This window comes from Lutra lutra, chromosome 3 (genome assembly GCF_902655055.1).
Source record: "Lutra lutra chromosome 3, mLutLut1.2, whole genome shotgun sequence".
Lineage (NCBI taxonomy): Eukaryota > Metazoa > Chordata > Mammalia > Carnivora > Mustelidae > Lutra > Lutra lutra.
The window spans coordinates 38574266-38594384 of NC_062280.1; the positions used below are offsets into that span (position 1 = coordinate 38574266).

At 37.7% G+C, this 20119-nt stretch overlaps 1 protein-coding gene across 23 annotated transcripts in view; it reads right to left on the minus strand.

Annotated features, from left to right (window-relative positions):
* The window catches only part of TRIP12 (thyroid hormone receptor interactor 12), a 146706-nt gene that overhangs the window by 23711 nt on the left and 102876 nt on the right, over positions 1 to 20119 (minus strand). For 8 of the 23 annotated variants that reach the window (XM_047721222.1, XM_047721220.1, XM_047721232.1 and 5 more), the window contains 15 exons: positions 19516 to 19584; positions 19263 to 19428; positions 16694 to 16820; positions 16413 to 16572; positions 14404 to 14557; positions 13045 to 13273; positions 12622 to 12740; positions 10126 to 10333; positions 7195 to 7295; positions 6800 to 6974; positions 5505 to 5646; positions 3507 to 3698; positions 2139 to 2290; positions 476 to 648; positions 4 to 77 (listed from right to left, as the gene is read on the minus strand). In XM_047721222.1, the coding sequence (XP_047577178.1) occupies positions 4 to 77; positions 476 to 648; positions 2139 to 2290; positions 3507 to 3698; positions 5505 to 5646; positions 6800 to 6974; positions 7195 to 7295; positions 10126 to 10333; positions 12622 to 12740; positions 13045 to 13273; positions 14404 to 14557; positions 16413 to 16572; positions 16694 to 16820; positions 19263 to 19428; positions 19516 to 19584 (2241 nt within the window). The remainder of the gene's footprint in view (positions 1 to 3; positions 78 to 475; positions 649 to 2138; positions 2291 to 3506; positions 3699 to 5504; positions 5647 to 6799; positions 6975 to 7194; positions 7296 to 10125; positions 10334 to 12621; positions 12741 to 13044; positions 13274 to 14403; positions 14558 to 16412; positions 16573 to 16693; positions 16821 to 19262; positions 19429 to 19515; positions 19585 to 20119) is intronic. The other 15 variants (XM_047721235.1, XM_047721229.1, XM_047721238.1 and 12 more) reach the window with 11 other exon arrangements.

Here is a 20119-nt window from a genome sequence, read left to right on the forward strand (position 1 = left end):
TACCAGAGACTCGTCTATTTCCTCATCAGAGCCATCATCATCACTGTCTTCATCATCTTCTCTTACTCTTCCATACCCTGAAGACCCAAGAAGGTCGTTAAAACTCCTAAGCAATTGTCCGTGGCAAAGAAAAGCCCACACGTACTGGTTAAACAAACATACTCTTAGAAAAAGTACACACTTAACACTGTGACCTATGAAGCAGAAAAAGCTAAGAAAATTGTCACCTATAGAGCATCATTTCTACTGCATTATGTTCCAATACGATAAATGAACTCATCACTGAAGTCAGCCATCAAGCCCTCGGAAGTGTACTACGCTTCCACAGGCTATGTAAAAATGAATGATGGGAACACAAATTCCCAATGCTAGGTTTTAACAGAAGCAGCCTTAAGCAGGGAAATCGTTCCCACATCCCCTAATAGTCCCAGCCCAATGTACGTACAAACACAAAACACACATCTAGGGAAAGTACCTCTAACTACAAGGTATCTCTCGATAGCTTGTACCAAAGCCAGGGGATCGATCTTGACTGGCCCGCCTTTCCACTGCTTCACATTTGCACAGTCTGGATGTCTTTGTAACTGGCATTTTAACTGATGTGTGTTGAAAAATTTTAAAGCCTGTGATCCTCTGTTGAGAGAAAAGCTCAAGATAATTTGTGAAAAAAAGTTATTCTATTATTTTCAAAATCAACATAATACAAACAAAAGACAATACAAACTTCATTTTAAGACACAAAATAAGCACCTACTTACCAGCTATGTAAACAGTCAAGCCAGCAATTCAAGTTACTTACTGAAAGTTTTTATAAAGTAAGGAATAAAAGACGGTGTGTATGTATGCATATGAAAACGTTAAATTATCATTTTATCTCTATCATACCGGAAACCGATGTGAGCAGAAATCCTCACCACTGAGATTTAACTATTTCTCTAGACTAGAAATTCCTCAACCATTTGAGCCTGCTCACTTCTGCAGTATTTTGCCACAACCTAACAAAATTCTATGGCTTTAAAAACAAAGGAAAAAGCCCTCTTTTTTGCTTTCAAACAGTTCTGTTATAAAATTACTTTAAAAACTAACCTTTAAAATTTACTTTGCTACAGTCTTTTGAACGAAGCAGTTTGATAGCTACACCAGTCTAACCTGGTAATGATATTTAATTGCTCACTTCTGGAAAGGGCTGTCAACAGTGAGACACAGACAGGCTTAAAATGCAGTTTATCTGTAAGATTCCATAAGGCATGCAAATAGGAGTATGGAAAAGAATATTCCATTAGACAGGAGATACACACACACACACACCCATTTACACACATATATGTAAACATACATTTTTTAAAATATAAATCTAGGTAAAAATGAAAAACTTTATAATTTTCTCAGGCACAGATGAAAATGCCCCCATATTTCGTAAAATTTTCCAGGACAGAATAATGATCAAAACTGAATACCACATTCTATATTAATATTCAAAGCCAGAAAAAAACCCTAGCCCACACGGATCCCTTCATCTGTCCAATAATGCATCGTTTTAATTCAATAAAAAATTTAAATGTTTTCAAAACACATCAGACTGTATATTTTAAAACTGAACTAGTTTCTTATTTTGTAGGCTTCTAATCATAATATTCCAGAAACCTTGTAACAACCTGAAAATACCATAATGAACTTTTACAGTGAATTCTTTCTATAGCATTTCATGAGTCCAGCAAAACTACTGTATTATGGAAAAAGCAAAAGTTTTAATGAAACAAGAAAACTTCAAAATATACACTTATCTGCTGAAACCCATCAAAGGTATAACCACTTATATCACATTATTATACAGAATGCAAATATTTTATTATCCCTATCTACAAATTCATGGAGAGAAGCCGTATATATTAAAGTCTATCAATTTAAGGAACACTAAGGCTATTATAGCTCACCAACACAATCAATGGGTTATGTATTTCCAAAACATGTTTAAAACACATGGGGCGATTTTAAAGATAAAAAGTGTTTTTCTTCAGTCATTATAGTCAAATGGTCTTAGAGCAGATGAGGATGTTACCAGACCTCTTGGCACTTTACCTCAACAAAATGAAGCACAGAGTCCAATGGCAAGGGCACACCCAGGCAATGATCCTTACCTGCCTCCTGTCCCATTTCCACTGGGGAAGTCGTGTACTTTCACTGGAAATTGCTCCATCTGGCTGAGGCAGTTGTTCATCTTGTGAACTAATGCCAACAAAGGTGCATTACCCACTGGTTCTACTCTTCCAATGGGCTCTTCTCCAGGAAGCTAAAGTTATAAATAAACCAACAGGTTAAGCAAGGCCTCTTGAAAATGGAACACTCCTCAACAAGAAAATTTAACGGTCAGTTTGACAGAAGAGAACCATGCCTCTATTCTCTTTTGATAGATTTGGTTGGAATGATTATTTCCATCTAAATTATTTCAAAGAGACTCTTTTTTTGTACAGGCCCACAATCCCTAAGTCCAAAAAGGCTTGAAAACACAACTTATTGGCGAAGAGATCTGACTCGGACATGAGGCCCTTTGCAGTCTTTATTTACCTGTACTGAGCAGGAATATCCATATGCTTTCCTGCAAAAACATTCAACGTTCATGGAGTGCCATTTAGAATCCACTGGGAACCAGGCAATGTATACATACCGTACTGTAGAACTCCTGAAACCCATTCAGCTGCATGGAGATTACAGACCTGTACTTAATCTTAAGTATGGTATAAAACTATATCCAGCACTGCTACACATCTAATGCATCTCAAACAAGTCTGCATTACAAGCCCAAGTTAAAACAATACAGGAAGTACTCAAATGTTTCACCAACACATAGGAGAATTAACCTTAGTCCTACTACACAGATGATCCAGAGGATGACTTCTCTCAAGTAGTTTTGTAAAAATAGAATGATGTTAAGTCAGTAGTGTCCAAGAATGGTTACATTCTTGCTCTTACCCACTGAGGCTGAAGGAAGTGGAGCCCCTCTGAGCCTTCTGGTTTGCTAATCCAGATTATAAATGGTGATTGCGTACACTCCAATAAAATTGTTAATACTGTACTTTATATGCAAAATGGAAACTTATATGCTCCCTCTCTCGTGTCTGTAGCTATTTTACCATATTTCCCTATATACGTATGTATTGTTGACAACATGTTTAAAAACAAATATTGAGAATAAAATACATTCACAATTAAGAGACTATTAATGGCTGGTTTTACCTGAAAAAAAAACAAAAACAAAAAAAAAAAACCTCAAGATACAATGGCCATAGAAAGTATAGCACCTATGCCATTAAATCACGATTCTGTTGCTTTACTAGTATATTTGATATATAAAAGACCAAGAAATCCAAATCTAACTGTATCAGAAGCCAGAGACTTGACCTCAGTATCTTGACCAGCACCTAAAGGAAATTACTGAGGTGAAAATACACACATCAGTGACCAATGATTCCTACAGGATGACAGAGAAGCATGAGGAGATAACTTACTGGTGAAGAAAAGAATACATGAAGGAATCTCTTTAATCTGATCTCTCTGCTCACAGCATCTTTTTCACTTTTAGATGTCAAATAAAGCAACAGCTGCTTCACGAATCCACTGTGTTGGATTTCAAACGATGAAACATCAGACTCTGAGACTATGCTACGGATTTCTACAAGGCACTCAGCTCCACCATCCACCTGGAAGAGTTGGGAACAGTATTTCTATAATGATATACTGATTAATCTGTACTGATTATTTATATTGACTTAAACTAAATGCACAGTGCACGTTTCCCCCAAAAGGAATTGAATACATTCTCAACATTTTTAAAAAAGAACGTGGGGGGAGTGATGCATTCTTGGTAGAACCTTGGAAAATATGATCTTTCACGCAAAGTCAGAAATGTTAGGATTTCATGGAAGAAAACCAGCATCCATACTACTGGCATAAAAAAGCAAAGTCTTGGGGCGCCTGGGTGGCTCAGTTGGTTGAGCAACTGCCTTCAGCTCAGGTCATGATCCCAGACTTCTGGGATCGAGTCCCGCATCGGGGTCCCGGCTCCTTGGGGAGTCTGCTTCTCCCTCTGACCTTCTCCTCTCTCATGCTCTCTCTCACTCATTCTCTCTCAAATAAATAAATAAAATCTTAAAAAAAAAAAAAAAAAAGCAAAGTCTTGCATTTGGCCAATGTTGAATAAAGAAATAAAGAAATAATAATAAAAGAAATCAAGAGACTAAGTAAATAAATAAATGAGACCTAGAATTGAGATGAGAATACAAACTGAGGGTTAAAGAGCTAGAATACCACAATGATAAGATAAAACAAGAATATAAAAGTATGGCCTTAAATTAATACATTTAAAACCTGGATGAAGTGGACAATTCTTGACTACTTTAAGTACTCAAAGTACATTAAAAATGTAAACAGGCGGGACGCCTGGGTGACTCAGTTGGTTAAGCAGCTGCCTTCGGCTCAGGTCATGATCCCAGCGTCCTGGGATCGAGTCCCACATCGGGCTCCTTGCTCGTCAGGGAACCTGCTTCTCCCTCTGCCTCTGCCTGCCACTGTCTGCCTGTGCTCGCTCGCTCTCCCTCTCTCTCTCTGACAAATAAATAAATAAAATCTTTAAAAAAAAAAATGTAAACAGGCTAAGAATCAGATGAAATATAAAAGGCTCATTATCGGGGCGCCTGGGTGGCTCAGTAGGTTAAAGCCTCTGCTTTCGGCTCAGGTCATGATCCCAGGGTCCTAGGATCGAGCCCCATGTCAGGCTTTCTGCTCAGCAGGGAGCCTGCTTCCCCCCCCCTCTCTCTGCCTGCCTCTCTGCCTACTTGTGATCTCTCTCTGTCAAATAAATAAATAAAATCTTAAAAAATAAATAAATAAAAAATAAAAAATAAAAGGCTCATTATCCAATCTCCCTCTCCAAGTACTATCAGATCCGTGTGGTTGAGCAGTTAAGGAGGGTCCCATCAAGTCTAATACCCACAGTTGAGATGTACCTGTGGGACATTTCTCTCAAGTTTCTTTTTTTGTCAAGAAATATTAATGTGACAGATCGCCTGGGTGGCTCAATCAGCTGAGTCTCTGCCTCCTGATCTGGGCTCACACCATAATCTCAGGTTCGTGAGAATGGGTTCCCCGTCGGGCTCCACGCTCAGAGCAGAGTCTGCTTGAGATTTGCTGGCCCTCTGGCCCTGTCCCTCCCCCAACTCATATGCATGTGCTCTCTAAATAAATGCTTTAAAAAGGGGGGGGGGGGGGTGAGAAGAGAAGAAAGTCAAAGATGAGATTCCTAGTATAGTTAATGATAAAATAACGAAGCATAAAAGTCAACGGACAAGTTACAGCTAAGTCAGTGCTAAAGGTACATGTCTGGCGAGAAAGCTCATCTAGGACAACAAAATTCATGGAAAATCAGAGTCATCAAGGAAAGGACAGGAAGACAGAAGAGATGCTGGAAAAGATGACGAAGGTCCAACACAGCACAGCCCATGTGGTACCTGGAGGTTGAGTTGTTCAGTTGCAGCACAAAGTCTCTGAAGGACATTCAGCGCAGGGTTGCTTCCATCCATGTTCTCAGAACTAAAATAACGCTCTACAAATTTATGCGCCTGTTCTTTAATCCAACCTTTAATTTTTTCTCTGCAAGAAGGAAAAACAAGGTATTAAATTCAGTCTCCGTGTATAGAAAGAATTTCAATTATAACTCCACATCAAAGGCAAAGAGCTGCTACATCTAAAACCCTTTTCTACCTATGCTTCTAAAATTCAGATGAATTAAATTGTCATTTTCAAAATGGGCTAAGGTATAGTAGAGAAATGCTCATGTACTTAAACTATAATTCAGATCATTACATGAAGAATATACAAAAAGTTCTAACTTCTTGGGAACTCTACCCCTAAGTGTTTGCCTGAAAGCAACTCTACACGGCTGCTTCATTAGGTACAGACATACCTGCTTTGTCCTTTATCCTGTTCCTTGGAGAGCTAAACTAAAGAACTACAGACCAGGAACATGCACCTGTGCTATTAGCTGAGACCTGACTATTTAAATTACAAATTCTGATGGCTTTAGATATACATTTGCTTATTTTCTTAGTAACCAAAATTGGGAAAACAACCAAACAAATTCACCCGCCCCTCCTCCCCAAAAAGCCTATCTCTTAACCCAGTGGCTTTTGATTTTTAAAAATTTCTTCTTTGCGGAGGAAGTAATCCTTGTCAGTGTTCAACCAGAGCCAAAAAAACTAAATAAAACAACTCAGAAGGGCTGAAAAAAAAATTTTTTTCAAAGCCACATACTGAAAAGATAAAAAATTAAAAAACAAACAAACAAACAAACAAAACAAAAACAGCTGAAGACCGGTATGTGAAAAAGTTTAGCTGATACAATTCTAAATAGCTTAGAACAAGCCTCCACTCTAGGGTTCTTAAGTTCCACTGTAAAGGGTAGAGAAAAGAAGGGTATCATAGAAGGGGGGTCTGTGTGTGTGCACACAAAATACGTCAGCTTTCCCTTGTCTAGAACAAAACTAAAGAACAGGTTCCATGGGGAACATAATTTATTTGGTTTTGAACATATGTTAACTCCCAACCAGAAATGTCAAAATGGTTTTAAAGTGTGACTGAATTTAGGAAAAAGCCAGAGTTCAAAAACTAAGAATCTACTCCATTCTTGAGCAATGTCATTTCTGAGCATAAATTGAAAGGCTGTGTCCATGTTTCATCTCCACGTAGTAAATGTGCTGACTGCAAGAATGGAGAACAAAAGTAATAGAGAATTCCCCCACTTTACCTATTATTGGATATGGTGTCCTTTGAGGCGGCCCTGGCAAGACCACTAACTCCCGCAGTTCGTGCTGGTTCAATGTTGTTGCTGTTGGACTGTGCGCTTAACCTTCCCCACGTTTTTGGGTTCAAGCTTGCCAGGAAAGACGACTTAGGTGACTGAGTAGTGGTAGGGCTTTTAGCTATGAAAAGAAGCGGGAATGAGAGTTAAGTCATCTCAGCATACTGATGAAAAACCAACCGAATTTTAACATTCCTGTTTACAATACTAGATGAATTTACTGAAACAACTGTTCAGGAAACCCAGGTGTGCTTAAAAGCTGTCAAGAGCTTTCAGAAGTACATGCCTCTTACTGCTACTGTCCTTCCCTCTGCAGCCCACCACATTACCAAAGCAATTACCTTGATTGTCTACTTTGTCATCATCTCTTGGAGGTGAATACTTTGGCCTTCTTGGCCCTCGTTTTGGCAGTCGTTTTCTCTTTAGAACATCACTTAATCGACTATCACATGGGAAAACATGGGATAAGTTTAGCAATTACCACGCTTTATTATCATCGCTCATTGAAAAGCAAGCTAAAATGGCAGAAACAAGGAGCTGTAAAATATTGCCATAAAAGGGTATTCTTCATTATATGATTACTTATTTAATGCAGACTCTGCACCAGCCGTGTTCTAGAGGTCTAGAAACACAAAAAATGATTAATCCAGAAAAACAGCTTATTTGATTACACTGAACTACTAAAAAAAAAGTAAAACCAAATAGAGTATCTGATTAATTCTGTGTTAAAACTCTTATTATAAAATGTTGCACACATACAGAAAAGTACACAGAACAAATTTAGGATGCAAAGAAGCAAGATTAAAAAGAACTGTGCTATCAAACTAGAAAAAGAATGTTAAATCTGATTATCATATTTCTTCCCTAAGTTAAATGACAAGAATAAGATATATACAACAGGACTCTGAGTATTAAAGATACTTTCCTGATACTACCCAAAGTACTTTCACGGTATGTAATACAGTAACATCCTAAATGAATGCATTTATAAATGCATTATAAATAGTTTAGTGATTTTTTTTTTACTCAAAATTACCTATAAACAAATCTATTAAGTCATAGTATGAATAATCTGTTTTGAATTAGAATACCTGAAAGAGAACATACACAGACTTATTTTGTCTTATTTTCAATACTCTTAGCAACAGTAGAAGTAGTTTGAAATATCAATAGATTCTCAGAATAACAAAACTACTTAATATGGAAAAGATGGAAAAAATGTTCGGGCTCCTGAGTGGGGCAGTAGTTGAGTGTCCGACTCTTGGTTTTAGCTTAGGTGTGATCTCGAGCCCTGCGTTGGGCTCCACGCTCAGCATGCAGTCAGCTTGAGTTGCTCTCCCTCTCCCTCTGTTCCTCCCACCAACCCCATGCTAGTGCACTCTCTCTCTCAAATAAATAAATAAATCTTTAAAAAAAAAAAAAGGTTCTAGTTCAGTTGGTCTGCAACCCAAATAAAATTAGAAAAAAACAAACAAACAAACAAAAAACCCCCAGAAAAACAAAAATAAAAAACCCTTTAAAGGTCTTCTAACATCTAATATGTATATTAAAATCACAAACAAATATGTTTATGCTTCACAATCAGGACAAGTGAACTTTTTTCTTTGAAGTTTTATTTATTTTAGAGAGAATGCAAGTGAGGGAGGGGCAGGGGAGGAGGGGAGAGAAAGAAATATTCACACAGATTCTGCACTGAGCATGGAGCCTGACAGGGGGTTCGATCGTGAGCCAAAACCAAGAGTTGAATGCCTGAACAAACGAGTCACCCAGGCACCCCAAGGACAAATGAACTTCCAAACACAACTAAATGATTCTCCCTTCACAAATTTACATGAACTTTTCTTTATTTGAAACCATATTACAAAGGAACGGAAGTGCTTAAAACTTTGAAAGTTTTCCCTCATTTTTTTAGAATTTTCAACTCTAGAAACTATAATGAACTCTAATTCCTTTAAGCAGCTCAGAAATACTGCATTTGTCTGAGCTGCATCACATTTCACCCAGCACCTGATGTCTCAGGCACTGTGCCTACGCTAGAGAGTGAAACCCTGCAGTAACTAACACAAGTTACTACAGCCGCAGGGGCAAGAAGTCATTCTGGAGACGAAGGGAAAAGAGAGGCAGGCAAGGCAAACCCAACTTGAAAAGAGAGAAGGCGAAGGATCCCCAGTATATTGCCCAGGCTCAATCCCGTTGGACTGGGCCCCTGACATAGGTATCACCCAAACTAAGCAGCTTCCTAAAATAACAGCCACTGTGTGAGAAGTCTCAGTCTGCAGCCCAAGTCCCAGAATTGCCAAAATTCTTATTTAAGCTAGAGAGGACAAGTGCCACCAGGTGGCACCATAAGGAGCTGGAATCCTGAGCAAGATAAGCTTCTTAGGACAACTTCACCTTGCAGTTGACAGGATTAAATGTTTGGACCTCACTTATTAAGTAGAGCATGTTTTACCCAAATCTATGTTACACCTTAAAAGGAGCAGGAAGGAGTATTACACTAACTACACTCTAAATTCCAGAACTGAATCTGTTGATCATGTGCGTCATATAGCAATATTGAATTTCTAATGTCAAAGAAACAAAAACACTTTCAGTGTGCAATTTGTTTCATCACAACAAAATGAAAACTAAAATGAGGGTCTGGTAATGTTCTCAGAAGCACAGTACAATAAAGGGGTAGCGAGGTGGAAGCAGACCCATTTTAAGAACTCCCGTGCTCACTTCGGCAGCACATATACTAAAATTGGAACGATACAGAGAACTCCCAATTTCTTTTATTAAGAGCAAAGTTCCCATTTGTCAATTAAAAATAAATGGGAAATCGGGTTTTTTCCTGTAGAGTTCAAAAAACTCCAGTGTTTAATATTTCTATCTCACTATCTAGATGTCTTGAAGTTGGTATGTAGGCAACAATGCAGTAAATACGCCATTAAATATGAGGGCTCAAATCCTACATCTGTAAAGTAAGTGTGTGACACTGTGCTCATCATTGACTTCTCAATTAGTTCACTCAGAAAGTTTCCTGAGCCTCAGTTACCTGATATGACACTGGAAATACCTAGCATCTCTTGTGGTTCCTAAGCACGGCTCAACAGAGTGGCTTTCCCATAAGTGTTCGGTCTCTTCCCATGCCTGTTAAACATCGAACTAAACAGGATGGGAAAACACAAAGTGTCCTAATATTTTACCATTTTATTTCCTGTGTGAATCTCAGGTACCAGGACACAGGTAAAGGCAAAGAGCATAAAAATCAGCACAAAACTCTGACTTACCCTTGAGGGCTCAGATCTAAAGAATCATCTCTGCTGTGCTGCAAGCTCGGGGACCCCAAGTCAGCCGTGGCGTTAGTGGCGGCCGTGGCTGTTCCACTGCTGACTGACGTCGTGGACCCCAAGGATCCCGACCCATTCGTACATGCCTTTGGTGGACTTGTCAACAAGGACTCTGATTCTGCTAAGTGTTTTACTTGATGCATTACACCTATGTAGTAACAGATTTAACAGTCAGTTTTAACCAGGACCACTTCCCCACGATTACAGAATCTAAATGCTAACACTGATTCATGGGGAATGAATTAAAAGCATCCAGCAAATGAGGGTGGGGGTAGGGTGGAGCATGATGACTTAGGTGCCAGGGTTTTGGACTTGACTCCATTCTGGAAAGTAGGAGGCAAATTCAGCATTAAATAAAGAGATCTAAATTCAAAACGTGATCACAGGAAATTTAACAGAGTTGCACATAAAGTTCTACTGGAAATTCAAAATACTATAATAAAAACAATGAACTACAAAAATGCAGTAGTGCTCCTGTGGCTTGATAGCCAGGAGAGAAAGACTCACTACAGTTGTAAGCTGACTTCAAATGCACAGTGAGACAAGATCACAGTAACGCCAATGGCCAAAAGAGAACACCAGCAATCCAAGGATGGTGATTTTTCACATCCTCACAGGAGACAAGGGGAGCTAAACAGCAACTTCCAAGGCAGGGGTTCACATCTGGGCTAGAACCACAGGAGAATGCACATGGTGGACAGTGGTAATGGGGAGTGGGGGGTAGTTCCAAGAACTATCAACTGTATGCCAAGGTGTGTGTGTGAATGTATGAATGCATGTTCACACATTCACTTTTTTTTTTCTGGGAAACAGTCCAGAGCTTTCCATCAGAATTCTTAAAACAAACAAAAACCACAAAAACACAGCAAAACACAAAATGTCTGAATGAACTCAAACTTGAGGCATTCACATTCCACAAATAATATCCGCAGCAATAACATGACAGACTGTGTGCTAGGTACTAAGAATATGGCCACAGATGAGAAAAATGGACTCAGGCAGTTATCGGGGAGAAAACAAAACAAAACAGTATAAGAAGTTACAAATAAAAAATGAACTGTCCTTTAGAAAGTAAGTTCTGACAGAAAACACAGCAATCAGGACCCTACAGACTCTGGAAGGAAGGCAAGGTCCCCAGGAATAAATGACATTTAAGAGGAACCTAAAAGAACAATATATCTAGCCAGATGAAAAGTAGAGAACTAATCAAAACTCCTCCATAAACTTCATACTGTATATACTATGTAAATTTGGGGGAATGGAAATTCCAATCTGATGGCATAGTGGTACTGTAAATGTAAAAAGAAAAAAAAAATCACTTTGAGAAAAAGACATATTCTGATATACTTCCAAATCAGAAAAATGAAATAGATGTGAAAGGTAATAATACTAAGGCAAACAACAACTAATACAGACCATGAAAACCAAAACACAGAATGCAAATTAAAAATAATCCAAGGCTAAAAAGAACACATACCAAATATCTATGTGATCAAAGAAGTATCTATTCATAAATGCACCCATTTGCTAACGACAGAGTTTGCCTTCTATTTCATGTAAATATGTAGAGTTGGGATTTAAAAAAAAAAAAACAAAACTGTTATTTAAACAGAACTAGTAAGAAATAGTGAAGACCTCTTTCCACTTAATACTCTGACACTAGCATGATTACAGCACTCGAGATGTCACGTGAAACAGAGCCAGTGTAAGATGATGAAAGAAGGGTAACAGACCATATGCAGAAAGAATTGGGACTGCTGATAAGATGGAAGGTGAAGCTAAGAAGGATTACTTGAGGGCAAAACACCATTATTTCCTGTGTCCTCACACAAGACCAAAGTATCTTCAAAGACCAAAAGAGCCATAAAGAGATTTGTTGATGAGAAAGAACTCCTTTAATATCTTGGCATGTTTGAAAAGGACAAAACACCCAAATGAGCAATACGGTTTCATCTCTGTCATCTTCAAAAAGAGAATGGAAAAATACTATGTCTCCAAGACTGACATCCATATTCAAATTCCTCAAATTAGGGGACTAAACCCAAGGAAGTAAATAATAATCCTCTTTACTAGTGTTCTGATCTATTAATGGGATTCACTGGGAAAGCAAGTGAACTCTTGACTTTTTCAAGGATCTCTATGGGCAGGTGCCCTTTATCCACATGAAAAGGAACATCAAGGATCGCTTCCGGCCCATGAACACTCAGATCACTAAAACATAACAAAGTGTTTATCATCCGCCCATTAATCTCACACAACGTCAGTTAACAGATTTTACAGAAGACACACTTTATATGTACGTAAGTTACAAGCATGAAAACTTCTTATGTAGAAGATTAAAGTTTAATTATTGTTCTAAATTAAAGCTATACGGCTAGTGAAATACTATTTAGACTAAAAGATTAACCATTAATTAATTATCATGAATGACATTACCTTCTCTTCTGAAGTAAACACTAAAAATATCAGGTAACTTCTGCATTAAGATTTCTGCCATCTGAAGTGCTCCAACTACTATCTTCAGGTCTTGGCTTGACAGCATGGAGGCAATGTGACTAAAAAAAGAAAGCATTCGCATATAAAACATCTGTCTGAACTTGAGAATTATTTTTGGCCATACTACTTTAATTCTGAGAGCAATATATTTTCACTGTGAAAACAACTGAAATTTGTCTTAAATGCTTAACGTTTGCATTTCTCCTTCTCAAGGTGTGTATAAATATAGAGAGACAATGAAGGCCTCGGGACATTATAAATGAACTGTTTTATGCATTTTTTTTCTACATTACTTTAAAGATTGCTGAGATTACTTGCAGAGACTTGAATTTCTACAATGTTTTACTATTTTCATGAACACACCTTGAAACAGCATGATTTTTCAGGACATCCTTCAGAAGTTCAGCATCCGCAAAATAAATTATCCTAAGAATTGCTCTAAGGCACTTATGTCTGACCGCAGGTCCCGCTGAGGAACTATACACTTCATAAAGAACACCAAATAATGTCTTAATAAAAGACTTAGCCAGTTCCGGATCCTCTTTCATAAGCTGAGCTCGAGCATCATCCTTCTTTAACTCTGAATATCCACCTGTTAAAAAAAAATGTACAATTCTAAACTTACAGACCTCACAAATTCAAAAAAGTAAACAACAGAGCCTTCATCTTGCTGTAATTATTTGAAATGTTACTTAAAAAAAAAAAAGACTTTAACTTATGTAATGTGATCACCTGGCATCCACAAAGACACAAGGCAGCATTAAGACAAAACGGAGCCAGCTAGAAAGAACAAGGTATCAGCGCAGTGTACCTCTCGTTTTAATAGCATGTGCTCAACAAAATATCAAGGATATTTCAGTATTAGCCAGCTAAACCACTGGTAAGAAATAAACAAAGTTCACGAAATGGGCAGTGGGTATGTGACTAGAAGCTATGGAAAAACAAGATGATCTGTGGCTTTTCTCAGAGGGAACATGGTTCAGGGGAAATAAAGTGATGAGGAAGTAAGCTCTAGATCAGGAGTTAGCAAAGTATGGTGGAAAGGCCCAATCTGGCCCAGCTCCTCTTTTTTTTGGGTGGGTGTGGGGGTATCTTACTGGAGCATGACCACATACATTTCTTTCTCTTTTTTTATATGGCTGTTTTGCGCTACAATGGCGGTATGCAGTACAAGCACTGTACAATCCATAAAGCTTTAAACATTTACTATCTGGCCCTTCTCAGAAGTCCGCTGACCCCTGCACTCTACACTAGAGGTGCAAAGCAAGAGACTGAATCCCCAAGGACAGAGACAAATGTCAGAAACCCAAACAGAAAAAACCTATTCTTCATTAGTGAAGAAGACAATTTTGATAGGTAACAAAAAATAGTGTAACAAAAAAGGTTGTAAAGAACTAAGCAGATAGGTGTGTGTGGATCTAAATGTGTAAGAGGAATAAGAGGATCAGATTTTAAAAAACAAAACAAAACAAAAAACAACACAGGCCAATTCCAGCCAGAGCCCAGGACACTACAAATCACAGATCAGGAAAAAAATGTGGAGGGTCCCATTTCAGCAGTGCTGGCTCATGCATCAGTTAGAACATGACCAAAAAAACCAACAAATTAATTACCACTACGCAATGGTTTTAAGCTTAATGAAGACACTCAGTGAAATAATTACTTATCATCAGAAATATTATTCACATGACAATATAGTACTATTAAATCAAAAGTACTTACTAGTGTTAGTATTGGCTAAGGGGTTAGGTTTTCTCTGAATGGCACGTGCTGTTCCCGTGTCCTCATTGATTTGCTGCATAGAATTAAAATCAATAGTATAAACTCGTCCCAGAGTGGACAAGCTTATCTCATCCTCACCGACCTGATGGGCTGCCTGAGAGCAAAGAGAGAGAAACCTTGAATATAAACATGGAGAAATTTATTAACTTAAGACACAGTGGGACCCTCCATAAATGCTAACTTACATACTTATTTCATCAGGTTTCAGATGGTGAAGTAAAAGAGTATGGAAGATTTAACAGTGTGGCCATGACAAAACTCATTCATTTAATAAATCATTTTTAATTAAACATAATTATACACCACAGACTCTATAAGGTCCCTGGAGATATAAATACAGATCAATTCCTGATGGAAGATCCAGTCATGTAGAATCCCTGACATAAGGAAGACATAGTTTATATTAAGAAAGCTTTTAAAACCCATAATATGCAAAAAAAAAAAAAAAAAAAAAAAAAAAAGAAAGCTTTTAAGACATTGCTGATAGAAAAAAAAATTGTTAACTGAAAAAAATCTTAGTATCTAATTCTTAAGTTAAAATAGTATTTACATCATAGATTTTTAGCAGCCCACAAAATCTTCTTTAAACAAAATGATTCTATAAAATTATCCTTAGGTAAAAAGACTTTCCATTTAAATGATGTCTTAAGATCGAAAGGAACACACCTAGACCTAGGAGAGTAACCCCTAGGGTGTACATGTGTGCACAGTACATAAATAAAACGACACTTTGATTAATACTATTTGCTTGAGATAAGACAGCCAAAAGATGTGATAGAATACTCATTCTTAGAACAGTCCAAGCTACAGAATTCTTAGGTTAAATCAAAGACAGGACTCCTTAAGCGTGAGAGAGTAATCTAACAGGGAAAATGCAATTAACAGGACAATGCTAAAAAGAAGGCAGCTTAATGGTAGAGACCATGGCCTGCTTACATACTAAGGTGAAGAACACACACCAAGACCCCTTACACCTCACTTCCTCCTGAAAGCTGGCTCGGAACTTAAAGTCTTAAGAACTCCTGATTTTATAATGGAAGTCAATGGTTTCAAAGTTCTTTTTCAAAATTTCATTTTTAAAAACCAATGGTAGAAGACATCTTTAAAGAAGAATGTCTCTTCAAGTGTGATATTCTAAAAAAAATTCAAATATCACAGACTGAAATTAGAAAATATAGTATGACTTAAAGCTATCTCCCATATTGAAAATACCAGTAAATGATGCATGGTGTCCCAAATAATGCAGTGACCCACACTTCCTAACAGAAGGCCATTTTGCTGACCTGAAAAATTTCTGAAATATTTCAATGCATACTTAATATGGAAGTTGACAAAAGTAATAAAAATCACACATAAAACCTTCATAGAAAAACACTAAGTATTTTGGTGCACCTTTCCTTTCCATTATTCCTCTCTTATTTTGCTGAGTGCCCCCAAAGAGTCACAAAGTTCTGAATACTGTGTTCATTTTTCCATATCCCATTTTATGTCACTGAGGACTACATATGAGGCTAGTGGGTATCAAAACTCACTTAACCATTTCATCACCTAGACTTTTATACTAAAATTGTTTCCTTGCTTTTGTTCTTTAAAATATGCTGACAAACAGCTATATGTCTACAAATCTTTGTTTATGGGAGGCATCTTCTGGGTGGGAGATAGAGGGGCTTTGAAAATGTATAGCCTGATTCCTCCAATGTTTCCTGTTAGAAATGAGGAAACCATGGAACAAAGAACTTAAATTACTTGCTCCAAGTCAATCAGGTAGTTAGCAGCTGAAGCAGTTGACCTGAACAGAAATGAGGACCTTGTTCTCAGGAGACAAAATGAGAGAATCTTGAGTTAATTCAAAATTGAGCACATTTAAGTACACATATCCACCTCCCCACTCCATCCCTACACCCACTCACCACCAAAATAGACATATTTAAACGGTACGATGAAACTACTACCTCAATGATCCGGCTGTCAATCCTGTTATAGGGATGCCAGAGGCCTCGGTCGTCACGCCACTGCCATATTGCACCATCTGTGTTCTGCGCATTTCCCTTCTTCAGCATGGTATCAACTGCAAAAATGCCTTCTTTTGGTAAACATGGCATAAGTTCGCTGGAAACAAAGGTGCAATTATTTCATTAAGTAGCTTCCTGAACTATTAGTAAATGACAGATCTCTCAAGTAAAATACCCGCGTATAAGCCACAGTTGTTATTAATCAGCCCAATCTTTACCAAATCAGAGATGTCAGTTCATACAGTTCTTGAGGACTTCGTGGAACAAGATCGATCTGTTCCTGACAACTTCCGTTGGCGGCACCGCACAGGAGAAAGTGAAGTGTTTCTGCAATGTCTGTAAAACCAGTAACAGAAACCAAAAACCCATGAAACTAGTTATATTACCTAATTTGAAAGGCAATCATTCCTATGGGGGAAAACAATCAGAATTATTTTCTTACAGTCAACTATACATGAATAAAAAGTAAATAACGGGTATTTTCTTATACAGCAATATGCCACATATAGGAATTAAAAAGCCAAATGAGCTATAATGAAAACCTAAAAAAAGAAATTTATGAAAATTTTCTTTCTAAAGGCTTCAGTCTGAGTCCTACTTGGCCATTTAAACAAAATCCACACCAGAGAATTTGGGAATTTTTTTATTTTGTTTTTGGTTTTATTTGTGTGTGAAGAACTCAGTGCTTTGTACAAAAGTGCAGTCAACATACATTTTAATCCCCAATTCAAGTTTATTTGCCTTTAGTTTAAGTATACTGAAAACGGATGGTCAACACAAAGAAATTACAAGCATCAAAATATTACCATACTGTGGTCAGGAAGTAATTACCTTAAAGACAAACATGCCAACTTAATATAAAGGTCATTAACATATCCTCTACCCTAAGTTTCCAATGCCAAAAGACATCAGTTTATAGAGGAATTTGCATGAAAACCAGCCTCCTGCAAGAACACTGCGACATGAGGAAGTTCCCATTATCCACAGGTTTAGTCATTCAAATAACTAAAGGTACAGACGGCACTGGGTCTTTGCAAAATACAAACATTTCATTGAAATGTTTTGGCAAAAATCATTAAATTTTGTTACGGAGGAAAGTATTCACTACTGATCTGGGCAAAAGCCTATATAGTTAAATTGCCTCCCCACATAAATTTCACTAAGAAATTTATTTTAAATTTCTTGAGAAAGTACAGTCTTGCCAACTTTCTTCAGAAATGTGAATACATAGCTATGTTACATTGTAAGAATTCTTTAATTTTTTTTTAAAAAAAGAGATGAGAGGGTGACAACATGCTTCCTTTGTGTTACTGCCGAACAAATAAAATCTAAGTCTAGTGGCCTCCAAGTGATAAATGTATGGCAAACTTCATGGACTAATAATAATAAGCAAAAGGTGAGAACAGTCATCCTAAGGGGGAAAAAATTCCGAAATGGTACAATTTCCTAAACTGTTTTAGGGAAATGTGGTGCCACACATGGTAACAAGAAATAATCTGAACTCAAACTTCAGGAGATGGTGGGCTCAGCAAAATACAAAGGGCTCCTAGGGCATGCACCGACGCTACTCAAGACAAAGTTACATCCTTCCCCAACTTCTCACTTTGTGTCACTTTTCATGACACAAGCAGACGATTCTCTGGAATGCCAACTTTAGGAGTGATTAGTGCTTTAAGAGAATCTTTTCAATAAAACAGCTCAACAACACTACTTTCCTGAAAAATGCTGGGCCAATGTGCCAATTCACAAAAAAACGTGACTAAATATAAAAGACGTAAATAACGTAAAAAATATTTATCTGAGACAGTGATGCCAGAGGCTTCTCTGTCCCTGAACACCATCACTTATGCTCCCATGGTAATAGCCTCACAGATGAGAATTAAAAATATGAAATTACCCACCATTAAATGCATCCTGTATAAATGGGATCAACACCCTAGTAGCAATAATCCTTACATAACAGGTGTTTTCTGAAGCCCACTGTCTTCTGAGATTAACTTGCAAAATCTAAGGTTTATGAGAAAAATGCAGTAGCAACACAGCAGTGCAACAAAATTGTATTGATGGATAAGGCTGAGAAGGGCCTAAAAAATACTCAAGCAGCAAAGATGAGAGAGATTCACGTGTGCAAGTAAGTTCCAAATTCCTGAGGGAGGAAAGCACTGTGGAATCAGATAAACTGCTGGGAAAACTCTAAGAGGGGCAGAAAGAAGGGGAAGCAGAGGACAGGCAACTAAGGCAACTACTCGTAACTCAGTATTCCCCTAATGAAGCATCACTACATAATTACTATTGGAGAGAAGGCAATGAGCCCACATTTTTAGCCCTAGAACCACCAAGGATAAATTTTTAATATACTGCAGATGTTATGCGTTGTACACAGGAAGCACTACTGTACTGTCCCCACACAAATCTACTACGGATCAACAGTTTTCTTCCCTTACTCTCCAGTGTCCATGCTTTTTTTTTTTATTTTTAAGATTTTATTTATTTATTTGACAGACAGAGATCGCAAGTAGACAGAGAGGCAGGCAGGGGCGGGGGGTGGCGGGGGGAGAAGCAGGCTCCCCGCTGAGCAGAGAGCCCGATGCGGGGCTTGATCCCAGGACCCTGAGATCATGACCTGAGCCAAAGGCAGAGGCTTAACCCACTGAGCCACCCAGGCGCCCCCAGTGTCCACGCTTTTAACAAGCCCTTTTACTTGCCTATATTGACTGTATTTATTAATAAACACTTTTTAAGAACCCGCTTCTCCTGCCTGAAGGTGGACAACAAAGTAGCACTTACTTTGCTTCATAAGTTGAACAGCTAAAGTTGGACAGTTGGAACACATCAGAGAAAACATGCGAACCACCATTATGAACATCCCAGAACTTAAAATGGGTGGAGTCACTACCAACAGCTGTTGAACATTTGTAAGCAGATCTTTGGAGGCAACCTGCTGGAGTAAATTCTTCACAAACAAAAGAAAAAATACTGTTATACCATGACTCAACAATTAACAATTTCATGAAAATACCACCAAAGATTAAAGGCTTACCTCCTCGTGTTGAAAGTTGTCCACTAGACGTGCAAAACAAAGGCAAGTGCTTTCGACTGACTTTTTGTCCTATTTTTTATAGAAGAAATAAAGTTTAGTAATATAAAATATATCACTGTCTTACATCACTACCTAATTTTCTTCCTAACCCCAAACTGCTCAAGGTCAGTTCACTAAGATATGAGCCTTGAAAACCCAATGAGCTCAAGCAAGGTACAATCAATAACATCATGATTTCAAAGCAAAGAGCTTCATACTGAGAGAACTTCTCTCCTCTGTGAAGGCCCCAATAAATAAAAGCAAATATACAAAAACGAAGGAACAACTTTTATGCTTCTGTAATTTCAATACTTAACCACAAGTCAAAACAAAGATAAACATCATTCTAAAAAAGCATTCGCAGTAGAAATGTTTAAAACATGTATAAACTAAAAAGTTGGAAACAGTTCAGTATATGTGTGTGAACCAGAGTTTACCGATGATGTGAGAAAATAGGTGTCATTTTGCTATAATCACTATGAAAACAATCTAGAAACACTATTCCAGAGGCCTTGTTCAGAAAGCATGAAATATCCTTATAAGAACAATTTAACTGTTTAAAAAG